Raw genomic sequence first — 17,532 nt, 5'->3', positions numbered from 1 at the left:
TCAAAATAAATATACTGTTGCATTTAGACACACGTACGCAAAGATCCAATATATAAAAGTACCTCAGTAAATATTACAGTGCATGCAATGCTGTACCCAAATAATGTCCAGTTCCATGAAGAGTCATAAGATTTTACTCCAACCACTTTATACGTTGTTTATGAATGGTATTCACCACTAAAATTAGCAAAAGTCACCCATAAAGTTCGGTTCGTTTCTTTTACGGCCATCTCTAACTGCATACTTGTTCTCACCATAACTTAGTATTAAAGCTACTTTCGTGAAACTTGGTGTGTGAATAGAGAGGTTGCTTTGGCAACAAAAATAGTATGAACATCTTTCTATTCATCCGAAAAATTTGGTCTTGCGATATCGCAAAAAGTATGCAAACTTATTTTATGAAACTTAGCATGTTGTTGGATGGTCATAAGGATATGCATATTATTTTGTTTTGTTGTATACAATTTACTCTTTTATTAGACAAAACTGTTGTCGCTATGGCAAAGACATAACACACTTGAATTGTAACTTGAAATACAACATGTAACTTCAAAAGGCTATTTCAAGGCACTTCGTGCATTGACAGGAGGCGATAAATGGGTTGTACAAGTCATTTGATAGTTTTCGTAGGACAAAAACTGTGATTGCCCTCTGCAACAAAATTGAAGAACTTTTACCATTTATATCTCAGATTGCGTGTGGAGGTATTCATTACTCCTGTAATCCCTGAACTTACAAATAGACACCTTATATCAGCAGGCATTTCCTTTTAGCTATAATTAAACAGCAAACTTTTGCCGCCCTTGAAGTGTCTCCATCGGATATTTTGTTCACTTTCATCTGATATTAAACTCCAATCCAATAAAGGTCTGGGGTTTCTTTTTTCCATTTAAGGGCATTTATAATCACACACCATCTTTTATTCAATAACAATTGTTGATTTTATCACACTATAACAAAACATTATACAACAAGCAAATGCAACGAAAGTTTAAACTAATAATAACTTCAAGTCTGAAACAAACTGCTAGTATTTGCGTATAACACCAATGCCTACATGTACAACTTGACATGTATATAGCGCCTATGCTTACATGTACGTGCATGTATAAAACGCCAACCCCTACATGCACGTATATTAGTAATTGTTAGAGCTAGTAATGCCAATATATTGACTATATGTTCATGTCCTCAATGAACAGCTATTTTCCTCACAAAGCTTATCGAAGTGCAAGTCTTTATAAAGAAGATACTGACATGGCACTTTAGTAGAATTTCAGTAATTAGCTAAGAAAGTGACTAAAAACCCATGAGAGTTGAGATATTGCGTATAACATGCCAACCAATCCCACAACTAATACATCTGTTTTTTAGGAAAACATTGTTCTGTAATCTTTCGGTATCATTATCAGGTTAAAAAATTATCACTGGGCTCATTTATATATTTTCATGTTTTGTATCGCCAAATTTTGACAAAATCAAATAGGTTTTCTGAGGCTGAGATGTTGAATTTCCTCATCAGGACAAAATCTTTCGGAGTCATTGCATTAAAAGCACTTCATACGTAAACACAAACAATAACAAAATACCACAGTAGTTTAAAGGGAATGAAATTCCTGCTTTGGTGTCATATTTTTAGTGACATTTAACCTAAAAAAAATTTTTTCCATATCTTTCAGTGTTCATTCCTACCAACAATCTAGCAGAAAATATCTAATAATGACTGAATTTTAACAATATAAGTGATCTCGAAATACCTTAAACTGCAGTAATTCAAAGTTATGTTATGCTAGAGCGTGGGTAGAAACGACCATTTTGATAAATCTACTATGATTTTTTTTATTTAGGTCAAATGTTATTAAAAAATTACAGGTCATTTAACACCAAATCAGGAGTTCATTCCCATCGAACTGCTGTGCAAAATACATGTAAACAATGTCCTGTATTCAATCACAAAACAAACAAATAACTGATATACATGTAATACAAAAAATAGAACTCTGTCTAACACCATAAGGAATAGCAATATTGCCTAGATAACAAACGTTAGCTACTGGCTTATTAACCCTTAGGCTGCTGATGGCGATTTTCCAAGCTGTTTGCCACTCAGTCAATATATCCCCAAAGTTTTAAGTAAATTGAAAGAAATTTAGAATAAACCAGACGACATTTTAGAGCAGACGACAATTTACCCAGCATGCAAAGGGTTAACTGTCAACTTGGCATTTCTAAGTATCTGTAAAGAAATATGTCCCTTTAACAAACAATTAAATAGCATCACATATCTTAGACAATATCACAGGGCTTTCCAATGATTAGTATTGTAGCACTTAACAGTCTTTCATCACAATGAAAATATGTGGTGTTGTCTGGAAACATGAGTCTTGTTCAGGTATTCACATTTACAACAAAAACACAGCTTTAATCAAGAAATATGAAAATACGAATTCATAACAATATGTTATATTCAATTAAAGAAAACCTCCAAAAATATTAACAAATATCTATCATAGCCTGCTTGAAAGTTTGTTCAGATAAAATTGAGTATGGCAAGATACTAGACCAATTTCCACGTTTTCTTAATATGATGTTATACAATGAAATCACACACATAGAACTGAATGATAACAACTATTAATTTCACAGGTATATCTCCATAGAAAGAGCATTATGGATGTTTGAGCTGAGATAAGCTAAACCTGGAGTTTGTTATTGGTCCCAGGCAAAACCCTGTTCATTTCAGGGATATCTCCAAAATAGGGTCACATCAGTTTCTCTGGTGGTGACCTATTGAGAAGCCCTGATCCTGAAAATAACACACAAGTCATTGTGACTACATTCAATTTCATTCATTGTTATTATTCACATTTTTTCCTTCTGTTTGCTTTGCTCTTATGAACTATATTCAAAAATTCAACAAGTTTATTTTGCTTTAGTGGAAGTTGACCGGTAAAATATCATAACTATTTTTTTTATCTTAACTAAGGAACTATTTTAAATCCACCTGCACATACTTTTAAGTTAGGTTGACTACAGTATTATTGAAGTTTAAACATATTTATTTTACAACGATTGTGAACCAAGTTATTACAACATTATATTTGTCACTCTCGTTGGCACGATTTTACGCAATAGTGTGGTCTTGTGTTGTGGGGGGAAACCGGAGAACCCGGAGATAACCCACTTGTCTAGCTTGGTGACCACAAACCAAACCCACATGCAGTACTATTCACTGTAAAATGAAAAATATACCTAGTCAATTTCTTAACAATTTCTCTGAATGATATTCTCTTTTGTGGATCACTCTGCCAGCACAGCTTCATGATCTCGTAAACCTCATCGGGGCAGGTCAAAGGTTTCGGGAATCTCTCGTTCTGAGCGAGGCGTGCCCAATGCTCCTCCTGTGGATCGGAGCCTGGGGAGGGTTGGGATGGTTTGGTTAACCTTGGGGTTCCTCCATCCAAGAAGACCTCTAAGCACACAACGCCGAAACTCCAGATGTCTGACTGCCGACAGTATGTCCCGCTACGAACCTCTGGAGGAGCCCTGTAGATATGAATGATAAACAAATCAATAATCATGTAAATTATTAACAAAACAGCATGTGGACAGACGGACGGATAGACCAATGGATGGATGAACAGACAAACAGAAGGATGGGCAGGTGATTACGTAATGGTATTTAAAATTTTATGGGTTTCAAAATTATTTTCTCAAAAGAACACAAAAATGAGTTTTTAAGAGCTGCAGTTATCCAAGGTTTATGTACTCAACTAAACAAATATTACAAAGACACAGATAGAGAAGAACCAAAGATAAATGGACGAAACATAGGTAAAAGTTATTTCACAATTATTTTGCTAGATGTAAGTGGAAATTGCTAAAAACATGTATATTGTAAACTATAGCATGTGAAACAAGTTTTGAGGATATGTAAAATAAAATAGTAAAGCAAAACATGAAGTCTTTGCTTGACTCTGCTGTCAGCCAGACTCGGACAACACCAGTGTTTTAAAACCTTTGGACCATCTCTTCAAAACAGAATGCTGCGATTAGAGAAATATCAAATACTGCACAATCATCATCATTACCATAATACATGTAGTTTAAACTGAGAATCAGTCCTCCTGTATGTACTGTTTTCACAATCATTCTCCAGTTCCTTCGCCCAACCAAAGTCCGCCACCTTTGCTGTGAGGTCAGATGTCAATAACACATTCCTTGCCGTCAAGTCACAGTGAATAATGATGTTGTCATAAAGAAATTCCATTCCCTGGAAGAATTTTGTGAAGAGTTTTTTTATTGAAGCAAAATTACTTTAAAAAGAGTGTTCTCAAGTGGTAAATGCAACCAGAGGGGCACACTCACACGGTTTCTTAATATTAACTTCATGTTTATTTTTAATGTTTGCAAGAGTTCAATTCACACAAATATATAGCAAAATATGGACACTATGACAATGATTATTTCAATCTATGACGAAAATCAACTACATGTAAGATCTTTACTGAAACGTTCCCCGGATGTTTACCCAATAGCAAAACAATGACTTTAAGATAATAAATATCAACTTGATTCTTTTACTCCTCTTTACAATTAAGTTTAAAATAAATCAGTTCAACCAGTCAACATGTCATTTTTAAAAGATTCCTAACAAACATGAAGTTACCTGAGCAATGTCTATAAGGCACTTCATTTTGCTATCATACAACATTTTTGGCTCTTTCAGGTAATCAGAAAGGCAGCCATTTTTCATAAGCTCCATCATGTAGGCAAACTTAACATGTGGGTCTGAAAAATAAGAACTCCATGAATTCGCATTTTAAGTTCATTTGTGATAAATGTAATCTGGAAGTATTTGTTATTGGTACTATAAATAACGATTTTAAGCAATGAATATGCAAATGATATTACAAATCATTAAGAAATGTTATAAACTTAAAAACATGTTATAAATATATGATATCAGTTTCTTTAAAATTGCACATAGTTTCGGCACTACTTTCCCAAACCCGTAGAAAACCAAAAGAAACACAAAATTCTCATCCAAACATATTTTTTTTAAATGGGGAGGGTGGGTAAATTTGATTTTCATTTCTTTTCTTAAATTAAAAGCAAGGGGTGCTGTTATCCTGACTTTCAACCACTTCTCGCCAAGTTAAAACATTGGGGCAGGAGGTTTTTGACAGATTGACGTAAATGAGAATTTAAAAAAAAAATTAAATGGGGAGGGTGGGTAAATTTGATTTTCATTTCTTTTCTTAAATTAAAAGCAAGGGGTGCTGTTATCCTGACTTTCAACCACTTCTCGCCAAGTTAAAACATTGGGGCAGGAGGTTTTTGACAGATTGACGTAAATGAGAATTTTAAAATTTGGTTTGAAATCCTACCATCTAGCTCCTTGAGTCCAATAAACATGACAATGTTCGGATGCCCATTCTTGTCTGTGCTTCTATTCTTTAACTTCTCGAGAAGAGTGAATTCTCTTTTAAACCTCGCATAATCAGGAGGAGATGTGCAAATCTTCACTGCAACTTCTTGACCACACCACTGGTGCTTGTAAACAGCTCCAAAATCACCCTGTTTTGTGTTGAAATGGGTTAATTGATATAATAAATATTGGTCAGTTTCATACAATTTCATTATGGTAGTATAAATATATATTAAATTGATTCCGTGTTTCTACCATATTTGTGACTATATTCAATTATTAATAGAAAATCTCATTGATTGGTTAGAAATAAATTGCCAATGAAATCAACACATGAATTCCACGATTTTAATGTGTCAGGTGCTCCCATAATTATTCTAGTAAATGCTGCTTTTAAGCACTGATCAGAAAACTGTTTCAAATTCAGTCCGAGGAACTTCAAATGATTGTAATAGTAGTAATGTGGCGGAAATATTCAGCCTACAATTTTACCCCAGTTAAATACTAACTGCATTCCAAATTTGACGACTTTAAAGACTGTATCTTAACAATTTATATTAAAAAATTGCAAGGTGCAGTAACAATACCTTTCCAAGGCAATTTTTGTCGTCCACCTGGACATTTGAAGAAAGCTGTTCATCAAGCCTGTCAACAAAAGAAATAAATCGTCTTGGTCAATTATATTGTGAATGTTCGAATAACACTTCATCTGTAATATATCATGTTAGCGCAATAAACATTCCACATAGTCATTAATCACTCATATTACTATCTCACATTAATACTAGTTTGAGTCAAGGGAACAGACACAATATGCTTCTATAAGCTAGCAGCTTTCATCAAAATAGTCTGTGCTAGAGTTTACATGTAAATGAAATTAGTATAAACTAACCTATCTCTGCACATGGTAAAAGTTGGTCTCCTCTCTGGGTCTTTGTCCCAACACTGAAGCATGAACTGGTAGAAATGGTCTGGGCAATTTCTCGGACGCTGGAGTCGATCCCCTTTTATCAGCTTGGCGACAAAGTCATTGGGGTTGATACTGTTCATCTTTGGATCATTGCCATAACTACCAAACAGAATAGTATCCAAACATATGGTGCCTCTGTTTCCATAAGCATTCCATAAATATATTATACACTTTTGAGGTTTTTTTTCTAAAAGTATTTTGTACAGCCGTGTTTGTCAACAATTCTTTAACATTATGAACACCGTTATATATTAAGACCCTCTATTATCATCTCTTTCTCACACACATCCATAAATAATGAAATAAAACCTTTGCCCACCTGAACATTTCCCAGAGTACAACTCCATAACTCCAGACATCAGACTTTGAGGAAACACGTTTGGAATGGGTCCACTCGGGAGCAGACCTGTGTTAAACATACAAAACATTGCGTATTGTGTACACAAAACTATTTTAAAACAAGAGCCCGCTTTATATAGGAGTACCTTAACATACAAATATTTATTTGAATACCGGTAGCTTAAATGCTCTTTCAGTTATCATCAACACTGAGGTTTCAGCCTAATGTTGCTGGCATATAGAACTCTAAGCTATTTTTTTTTCATATTTTTTTATTTAATACATATAGTTGTTTATCATAAGACAGAATGATACCACCATTTTAGAAAAAGGAAACTGTTTTGGATATTTCAAACTGGCATCTTTGAACCAAACATATATTGTAATTTATGATTTTAACAGAAGATAACAATAATATATGCCCCAGAGTTCTTCTTGTCAGAAAGTTTTGCTAGACTACATAAATATGTTTTAACAAGACAGTAATTCACATTGATCTTGACCTTGATCTGCTATTCCTTAAAACAATAGGGGTCATCTTCTGATGAAGGGCAACAAAATAATTGAGTTAAATGGTCTACATCCTTCACCAAGTTGTTGTGCTGACAAAGTTTTCAAAATCAAGAGAAATGTGTAAAATTTTATACCCTCTGACCATCACTTTGTCAGAAACATTTGCTTAACAGCATTAATGTATTATTGATGACCATGACCTTGACTTTTGACCTACAGATACTGACTCCATAATTAACAAGGGCATTACTAAGTCAAACGCAACATATTACTGAAGTTTCATGGTCCTCTGTCAACACATTCTCTAGTCACTGTCAAGCTTAGTTTTCAGGACACTGGTAATCTTGCATCCATTAACATAAAAAAACAGTAGGGACCATAAACTGGTCAAGAGCAACACATCAGTCCAGTCCCACGGTCCACTGTCAAACAATTGTGCTGAAAGATCTGCTTTACTGATTGAAATTTGCAGATCTACATATGTACATGCTCATACTCAATGATAACTGTAAACATGGCCTTTGACATACCAAAAGAACAGTATTGGGCATCTACTGGTCAGAGGGTGAAATTTTGTGGTCCTTTGTCAAATCATTCTTGAATTATTGTGCAAAGTTTTCCAATGATTATTGACTTGACCTTTGACCAACCACCCCTGAAAACAATTGGGGTCATTTACAAGCAAGGGGGCAACCTACTTATGAAGGTCATTTGTTACTAAGTTCTCTTGATATTTTGGGGAAAAAAGTTTTTTAAAAATTGTTGATTGTATTTTTTTGCCTTTGACCTCCAGTACCTCTCAACACTACCAGTCACAGGCAAGACATGGTTAACTGACAAACCATCAGACAGATCAACATTTGCAAGCCCATATGGTGAGGGATCTTATTAGAAAGGGTCGTATATATGCATACCAGTATATAGGTATTGTCCTCTCCATGTTTTGCCTCCTGTAGTAATCCTTATCTTCCATTAGTATCTTGGACAGGCCAAAGTCACAGACCTTGGCCTGTTGGTTAGTGGTTAGGAGAATATTCCGGGCTGCAAGGTCACAGTGTAATATTTTCTTCTGTTCTAGGTATTCCATACCCTAAAAAAATGTAACCTTGGTGATCAAACTTTGACTCTTACTTGTTCAAATATATGAAGTACCGCGACAAAGGCTTACACTAATAAAAGAAATTTAAGAATCATATTGGTCAAGACAGTCTTTACATTCTAGAAAACAAGAGCTGTCATAGTATGTGACGAATGCCCCCGAATGTGACATTGACCTACGAACAAGGTCAGTACATGAAAAGTTGATCTTGCCTTTATGTGTCAAATACATATGGCAAGTTATTTTAAATTTCCTCTGAACATAAAAAATACCACCCATACTTGACAACCTACACTGTTATGTCCTTATATTCAGAATTCCCTTGTGAATAAACACTTAGTGTATCTTTCACCTTAGAGGTAGGGACATGGGTCTTGCACAGGACACGTCGTCTTCGTATGTGGAACACATGTAGCAAGTTATTTTAAAATCTGTCCATACAAGGGAAAGTTACAGCCCGGACATGACAAACTATACTCTATGTCCTTGTATGCAGCACTCCATTGTGAATAAACACTAAGTGTGACCTTGACCTTTGAGGTAGGGACACGGGTCTTGCAGGCGACACGTCGTCTTGGTATGTGGAACACATGTGGCAAGTTATTTTAAAATCTGTCCTTACAAGGGAAAGTTACAGCTCGGACACGACAACCTATACGCTATGTCCTTATATGCAGCACTCCATTGTGACACTAAGTGTGACCTTGACCTTTGAGGTAGGGACACGGGTCTTGCACACGACACGTCGTCTTGGTATGTGGAACACATGTGGCAAGTTATTTCAAAATCTGTCCATACGAGGGAAAGTTACAGCCCGGACACGACAACCTATACTCTAAGCTTATATGCAGCACTCTATTGTGAATAAACACTAAGTGTGACCTTGACCTTTGAGGTAGGGACACGGGTCTTGCACGCGACATGTCGTCTTGGTATGTGGAACACATGTGGCAAGTTATTTCAAAATCTGTCCATACGAGGGAAAGTTACAGCCCGGACACGACAACCTATACTCTATGCTTATATGCAGCACTCCATTGTGAATAAACACTAAGTGTGACCTTGACCTAAGAGATAGGGACACGGGTCTTGCACGCGACACGTCGTCTTGGTATGTGGAACACATGTGGCATGTTATTTTAAAATCTGTCCATACGAGGGAAAGTTACAGCCCGGACACGACAACCTATACTCTATACTTATATGCAGCACTCTATTGTGAATAAACACTAAGTGTGACCTTGATCTTTGAGGTAGGGACACGGGTCTTGCACGCGACACGTCGTCTTGGTATGTGGTACACATGTGGCACGTTATTTTAAAATCTGTCCATACAAGAGAAAGTTACAGCCCGGACACGACAACCTATACTCTATGTCCTTATATGCAGCACTCCATTGTGAATAAACACTAAGTGTGACCTTGACCTTTGACGTAGGGACACGAGTTTTGCACGCCACACGTCGTCTTGGTATGTGAAACACATGTGGCAAGTTATTTTAAAATCTGTCCATACAAGGGAAAGTTACAGACCCGGACGGACGGACGGACGGTGCGATTTTAATATGCCCACCTTTGGGGGCATATAAAGGAAATAGGTTTTCAATTGATTAGAAGAAAAAAATAACATACTTGCAACATTAATATATATTGTGTTCAGATGAACCTTTCTTGCTATTATGTAAATTTGTAGTTACTATTTGTGAAAATAACATTGTCTAAATAAACGTTAAGATTTGTTACCTTGGCAACATCAAGGGCAAGCTTGTAAATTTCCTCTTTTTTTAAGTTTTGTGACCTTTCGCGAGATTTCAGAAACTTGTATAGCGACTGATCCAGGCAGTCCATCACAAGGCAGAACCCTGCAACACACAACAACAAACCCATACATATATATAGGGCCATCTTCAGAAAACAATCCATGATTTATTATCTCTCGTGTAAATTTTAAATCCTCATTATAAGTCATTACTAGAAATTATTTCATGTCAAATGCTACAAATGTTCAATATCACCTTCTGTGCTTAAAAATAAATTTCTTCTTTTCCAATACCAAACACTTTTTTAAATTATATTAATGATAAAGTATTAATATACCATGAATGCTATCGCAGGTGCCATAGAACTTGACAATGTTTTCATGCTCAAGTTTCTCCATAACTTCAGCTTCCTTTTTGAAATCCAACTTGAATCGCTCCTCAATTTTGTCTTCTTTCAAAACTGAAAATCAAAAGAGATGTTTGTCCAATATTATCCCCTCTGAGTGCTGCTTTGTCAGAGATTCTGTTGACTGTGGCCTTGACCTTCTGTCCTCTAAACAATTTGAGAAATCTACTGGTCAAGGGAAAACCTACAAAGTTTCATGGTCCTAATTTAAATTGTACTTGAAGTTTTGTAAGGACAAAAAATTCTTGAATACCAAAAATGAGTTTCCAGTCATGTGACCAGTGCTAAAAAAAACCCGTCTTACACCCCCATGTAAGATGAATTACGTGCAACAACGTGCCACTTCTTATTTCTTTCATTGTATGGTTTATAAATAAGGATATTATGCCATTTCAATAAAGCGTAATCAAGTATGCAAGACTTTTAATCAAAATTGAAAATAAAAAATCGTACAAACGCATTTTTTGAGGAACTATTTGACGTCAATAGTGATTTAAAATTACTGCACTTTATGATGTCACTAAACAACGTCGAACACGCTTTTTGGTGAAATGTACAAAAGTGCGTTTTCTACATCAATTTTTCCACAAATTGATAATTTTAGATATGCAAGAAAAAATATTGTGCATGCTGCATGGCAGGTAATTTGGCAAGCTCATTACTGGCTTACGTGCATGCCCTCGTTTTGGATTTGCTATCCCTACTGAAAACACATAATAGATACTTATATGGTATAATGATCTACCAACAGTTTTGGAACCGACCGATCAACATTAATTTGCAAATAATTTTCAAAAGGGGACATAATAATGATAGATTTATGAGGAACTGGTCTGGGTTTTTTATTATTAATCACAGACTATAACTGAACAAATCATTAATCAAACAGAGTTATTGTATTTTCTACACTGTGTGTATTGTTGTATTGAGATTGAGTATCAAATTTCAGGATAATATTTCGTAATTTCAAAATGTATGTTTTTACCTTTTACTACAACAGATAATGGTGTATTATCATCCCTATCTAGAGTGGCCTTGTAAACTGCACCATAATAACCCTGTTAAAAGGTATAAATAAGGCACTTAGTACAACAAATTCAAGCAAAACCTTATTTAAAGGACATAAATCTCTTGTGCACTGATCTATGAATCTGATTAAATGCAAATAAGTAAAAACAGTAAGTTTTTTATTCATTTCTACAAGAAATGCACATGGCTTGTAGGAATATAGTTACATGGAGACTAATTATCTTCAAGAAATACATTTACAGTTTTTAAATAGTGACAACTAAAATGAGTCAAAGTATCATTGATTTAACTATATACATGTACATATTATAATATAATATTATAGTATAATTGTACACTATGATTGTAAGTAGTAGTTTATCTAAGCCTGAAGACTACAGCCTGGGCCATCATCGGCAACCATGGTTACTTTCTTCTGTTACACTTCATACATACCGTTAAAAATCTTTTTTTATATAATATGAATGGCACATGGAAGACAACTCTATTTCCAATGAAATCGCATGTTACAATTAAATACTCTCAAATAACCCTATAATGTCAGAAGTCTCCGATGGCGAGTTGTCTAAGTGGCTGGTTTAAAATTGGTAGTGATCAGGTGGATTGAGTTCAATTCGCCAGAATATTTTTCTACTGGAAAACATTAGTATGAGTGTCTGTGCATAAATATATGAGTCAGAGATCCATACACGTTTCCTTGCAGAACCAATGAAACTGCCTCATTAATTTATGATGTTACAAGATTTTCATAGCTATATCGCCCACGGTTCACAACGAAGCAAGTGCAGTAGTGTATCAGGGGTATCAGACGATGAACAAGAGCATCATCATTTTCATTGAGGGAGGAAACTATTTATGCCAGAATATTGTTCAATGCTATATGTTTACAATAAAACTTGTTACTGGTAACATGTGTGCACCGTCAAACTATTTGCATGCCACACCTGATGTCACCAAGGCACGTACATGTATTATTTACACCATTTTTTTATCAGATAAGAAATAAATTAACTGATGCTCTTAACTCACTTCAATGTTATGCTCTTTAGATATTTTAGGCCATTATCATACTTACACTTCCCAGCTGTTTGCTTTTGTCAATGGTAAGCCTTCTTTTTAGAATGACAAATGAAGGCAGGTTTACGCCAGCTCTGTGTACCTCCGCCGAAGGTTCCCCATGAGGTGGGTATGGGGTTTTGACGGCGACCCCCTGGGCTCGAGGGATTGGTGGAGTGGGGTGATCAGTTGCATGTTTTGACAGATCTACTTCCAAAGGTAGCACACCTTGATCTGAGAATATATCTGAAATAATTATCCTTGGTTGTACAATGTCTGCAGACGATTCAACTTTCGGATATCAGACAAACATTACACGCTTGAGTCTTGACAATACTTTCAAACTAACATTTTTAGTATTGACTGTAAAGTTCTTTGTTAGAAAATTCTGCAGTGTTATCAATTTAATTGATTTTCAAAAGGAAGAATATGAGCAAGAAATAAACTGATCTGAATAAAGGTAGATGGACTGATCCAGTATTTGATTCACATTAGAAGAATATGGTATAGATTCTACCAGGTGACAAATAATCTGTGTACTGGCCTTCAATCACCACTCTACCTGAGTTAATATCACCACTTTACCTGAGAAGTTCATATAACCACTGCACCTGAGAAGTTCATAACACACTTTACCTGTTCATATAACCACTGCACCTTTTATATCAAATATTTACCTGAAGAGTTGAGACAAGAAAGATTGGGTATTGGTTTTGAGGTGCCCGTATATCCACTATTGAGGAACTCAGTAGTCGCACTGTCCATACTGGATAGCCCACTGCTGCCGGCAGAGTATATTGGTTGGCTATACTCATGGTACTCTCTCGCTGTATGGACAAAATAAACTTTTTTGATTAACAAAATGACAGATTTTTTTTTATGTCAAATAATGAAATATACGCCAAAATATGTAAACATTTCTGACGTCATTTTTAATGTTTTTGTCGTTGATGTCTTTTTCTATTTTTTGTAATGCTCTGAAGAAAGGCAAGCATGGCCGGAACATTGGCAGGATAATAAACCCTATTTTTTAAAGCTTGAACTCCTTCTTTTAATTATATTATGAAAATATAAAGCATTTAATGGTGGAAAATGCTTTGCATGATCATGCTTTATACATTTCTAGTCTTAATTAAGAAAAACAAATGAGACAAGATATTTCCAATTTCTGATGTTAAAGCATAATATGGCATTCTAAATATTGATGTTTTCTTTCAAGATGCATTCTTACTCCCAAATTTGAATTAACAAAATTAATACTTTTGTTTAATATTCCAAAAAGGATGAATAAATGTCAAAAACAATGGCTCTTATGAAGGATACCGAATTTAAATTGAGAGAAATGTGCTTGCGTTTTGAACTTTTAAATACACGGTTACAATCATGTTATCAGTAATATTTTCCATAAAGGCATTATTTAGTTAGTAGTTAAAGTTTTTTTCAGTCAAAATTGATGTTTGTTATAATCTGTATGTTTGGTTTTGAATAAGAGCGCCACTTTAAAGGGTTGTCACTGGAAAATGTTAATGGATATTTCTCAAGCTCATACCAATCAAGCTGTTTTAGCAGTTATCGCGCAGAATAAAAAACCTTTTGAATGGAATATGATCATCATTTGTTCTTAGCTTCATGCTAGGGGATTTATCCCACACAAACAGTACTATAAAAGCTTACAATGTTCCTGAAAGCAGGATATGAATGTCCTGAGCAGTGCCTCTGGGCATGGCCTCTCCTCACTATCTAATGTCCAGCAGTATTGCAACTTCATGTAAAACTCTTGTTTGTACTTTTGAACTGGTTCAGAGTCATCTGCCTGCAGTTTCAGCAACTTCGGACAGCGAGGTACTTTTTTATTTACCAGAAAAAATTGCTGCACCTTAAATAACAACAATATTTTTTAATAAGAATGATTTCTAATGAATTCCCAAATCAGAAAGATAACTTTTAAACTACAATACTTTTATTCCATCATTATTTATAGTACCACAAAACTCAAAAAAGTAAAGTGTGTTTTTTTGCACAAACATTTTAGGGAGGTGTTTTTGATCCTATTCCGCACCTAAAAAAATCCAGTTTGGTTAGCTTGAAGAAAATTTGTTTTTATTAAAACTGGGCAAAATTAGCCAAGATATATGCATTTTTTCGCTCCAGTATGCCGTCACTATAATTACATAACAATGTGAATGTCTTTATGACACAAATATTCACTTATTTTAAAATACTCCTTGTAAGAATTATTTGTGTAAATTCAAAGTTCCTATTTTCTAGGTAAATTTCCCTATGGGAGGGCTTTATTCCCATTCCCCTGAGCTGACAGACAGCCCTGCATTTAAACACCTCTCCTTTTATAGTAACACAGCAATAGCACGAACACGCACCGCTTCAATTGACCTTCGCCCTCCCTTCGAGTTAATGGCCTCCCACGGACTGGCCCCGCCCTCAAACATCTGCCAGAGGGTGGAGCCCAGAGCCCACACCTCGGTCTTTGCCGTCACTTCTTTAAGGCCACCAGGCTTATACATATTGGGGTCCAACCACGGAAGTCTAAAGAAGAAAAAGAAAGCACCTTATCATAGTTATAGTTAGCGATCATTCATTTTGTGTGTCATACTTATGCCAACATAATTTGAGTTTCCTTGGTCAAAGAGAATGCGTGCATGCATTTGTAGGGATTCTCTCTACCTAATTACCATTTTGTTTATCTCATTAAATCTTACTCCCTTCAACTTAAATTCATAACAATACCTACCTTTTAATGTTGACTTCATGATCTAAGGGAAGCTGCTGGTAGAAGCAGACGAGGCCTGGGTCTGTGACCTTGATCTCTAACACACGATTGTCAAACTTCTCCACTACAAGGTTTTCACATGTTAGGTTTCCATGGAAACAATTTTTCTGTTCCTGAAAATAAAAGATAAGTTATAATTTTGTTTACATAATATATGAACAAGAGCCCTGAATCACTTACCGAATATATGGAACCCTGGCCATGGCATTTCTATTGAGTCACTATATACATCTATAATTTGAGCTGTGTCCTACTTTTTCACCTAACAAAAGGTATATTCATTAATGACCTGAATTCGATTCTAGGATGAACATTAAAGGGTTTTGCTCATGGTTTGTAAAATGCACTTTTTTATTACAAAATAAAGAGAGGCAAATCATAACGGGTGTTAAAAATTAAGATACTGACAACTGGAACCTTCAGCAAATGTTGATATTTGCCAAAAATTGTCTTTGAAGACCACAATTTACAATGGCTTTCAGTGATACACTGTTGTGTGATCGGTTAATAAGCATTATCATTTATGTTATCAATGTATTGCTAAAAGGTAAAAATATCCATCTCTATTGTGGCCTAATGGCAAAGGAGTCCGTTTTCTAATCATTTCCAGCGTGTACTCAGTCTGACCAATTTTATAAGTATTCGTCTAAAATAGTGGCCTCAAGATAAGTGACCTTAAAATTGTGTTCTCTAGACTGTAAACAAACCAACTATGAGCGGATGCCAGAACAAACACAGTCATAAAAACCTCACCTTGCAATTGATTCATGATCTAATAAGAACCAAAAAAGAAAGAATTTAGACAATAAAACATCATGATTAATTGAAAATAGTTATAATCTTAGGTTGAAAATAGATCAATCTATTATGTGAAAACCTAGTAGGTTAGCAAATTTATACAGTTACATAATGATATATAAAATAATTTGGAAGCAGTCAACCTACCATGTATTGCAAGGCCTCTGCCAGGCATATAGAGACATCAATCAGGTGCACAAATGTCAGTTGGGGAAGCCCAGTCCTGTCCATGCGCAGGAAAGCCTTCATGCTACACAGGCCAGTTCCACTCATCAGCAAGCCTGTGCTAGGCCCAAGGGTTAGTCCCAGGAAATTGACAAATAAATTTGACCCGTTTAACTTCAGCAGTACCTCAAAGCCAGACATCAGGGACTGCAATGTGAGAGAAAGTTGGTAAAACATGGGTATTGTGCAATTGACTGTCGAAACTGTACAGACAATCTTCTTAAAAGCAAAATACTTACAGCAGAAATATTTCACATAATTATGTACTTTTATATGTTATTTTCTAACCAACTAAGTTTATGCCTTAATATTAGTTGAGAAGTTTCTTGAAAATCATCACATCAGACACACACTGAATTTAACCATGTTATTTTTTGTTGAAGTTGCAGAATGCTACTTACTGTACCAAGTGTTTCATTTTAGAGAGCAACATTATGAGACAAGTACTCATTACAAGACCATGAGTAAAGTGGTTTATGCAAGTATCAGTTAGCCTTACAACACAGGTTTAACAAGCATTTTCAGTGAAAAGATATCCCCCGCCAACGATGGCTTGTTTGTGCTTGATGGCTTGTTTGTGCTTGAAGTTAAAAAAATCTCAGAAAGAATAAGATAAGCACATTGGTTTATCCCTTTCCGAGCCAAATTATAAAATATCGACCGGGACTACTTTATGATAATTTTTTTAACGAAATAAATCAGAGGGATGATTAAATAAAACTGTCTTTTCCGAAACTGCTTACTCGGAAACAATCATTGCAAAATAGTACAGTATAAGATAAGACGCCACCTTTAAAAGCGGCGTCTTATCTGGAACTGCACTATTTTCAACAGCATAGGTATGCGGTGAATGGGAACGGCTGCAAACAATGATTTTTTAATAAATCAAGGGCAATAACTCTAAGGAAAATTGACCAATCCAAAAGAAAAATAGACAGGCATCATCACAGTATGTTGGTTCTTATTAATTCCAAGTGTCATGAAATTCTACCAGCTAGTCGCATAGAAAAGGCTGCAAACATGGATCTTTTAATAAATCAAGGGCAAATAACTCATATAGAAATTACACAATCCAAAATATAAATAAACAGGCATCATCGCAGTATGTTGGTTCATAT

The 17,532-nt window shown here is 35.3% G+C and overlaps 1 protein-coding gene across 2 annotated transcripts in view; it reads right to left on the bottom strand.

Annotated features, from left to right (window-relative positions):
- Positions 1 to 898: 898 nt before the first annotated feature.
- Positions 899 to 17,532, bottom strand: part of LOC128227793 (uncharacterized) — a 29,653-nt gene continuing 13,019 nt past the window's right edge. The window contains exons 8-25 of one of the 2 annotated variants that reach the window (XM_052938649.1): positions 16,337 to 16,561; positions 15,353 to 15,504; positions 14,982 to 15,147; positions 14,278 to 14,479; positions 13,281 to 13,430; positions 12,623 to 12,849; positions 11,504 to 11,576; positions 10,450 to 10,572; positions 10,096 to 10,214; positions 8,168 to 8,343; positions 6,721 to 6,807; positions 6,324 to 6,500; positions 6,019 to 6,076; positions 5,391 to 5,580; positions 4,670 to 4,791; positions 4,092 to 4,273; positions 3,253 to 3,546; positions 899 to 2,806 (exon numbers count right to left, since the gene is read on the bottom strand). In XM_052938649.1, the coding sequence (XP_052794609.1) occupies positions 2,788 to 2,806; positions 3,253 to 3,546; positions 4,092 to 4,273; positions 4,670 to 4,791; positions 5,391 to 5,580; positions 6,019 to 6,076; positions 6,324 to 6,500; positions 6,721 to 6,807; positions 8,168 to 8,343; positions 10,096 to 10,214; positions 10,450 to 10,572; positions 11,504 to 11,576; positions 12,623 to 12,849; positions 13,281 to 13,430; positions 14,278 to 14,479; positions 14,982 to 15,147; positions 15,353 to 15,504; positions 16,337 to 16,561 (2,742 nt within the window). In that variant the 3' untranslated portion in view covers positions 899 to 2,787. The remainder of the gene's footprint in view (positions 2,807 to 3,252; positions 3,547 to 4,091; positions 4,274 to 4,669; positions 4,792 to 5,390; positions 5,581 to 6,018; positions 6,077 to 6,323; positions 6,501 to 6,720; positions 6,808 to 8,167; positions 8,344 to 10,095; positions 10,215 to 10,449; positions 10,573 to 11,503; positions 11,577 to 12,622; positions 12,850 to 13,280; positions 13,431 to 14,277; positions 14,480 to 14,981; positions 15,148 to 15,352; positions 15,505 to 16,336; positions 16,562 to 17,532) is intronic. The other variant, XM_052938650.1, reaches the window with a different exon arrangement.

Source organism: Mya arenaria, chromosome 3 (assembly GCF_026914265.1).
Source record: "Mya arenaria isolate MELC-2E11 chromosome 3, ASM2691426v1".
Lineage (NCBI taxonomy): Eukaryota > Metazoa > Mollusca > Bivalvia > Myida > Myidae > Mya > Mya arenaria.
Note: the sequence above shows the minus strand (reverse complement) of the source record. Positions and strands in the feature narration are given on the sequence as shown.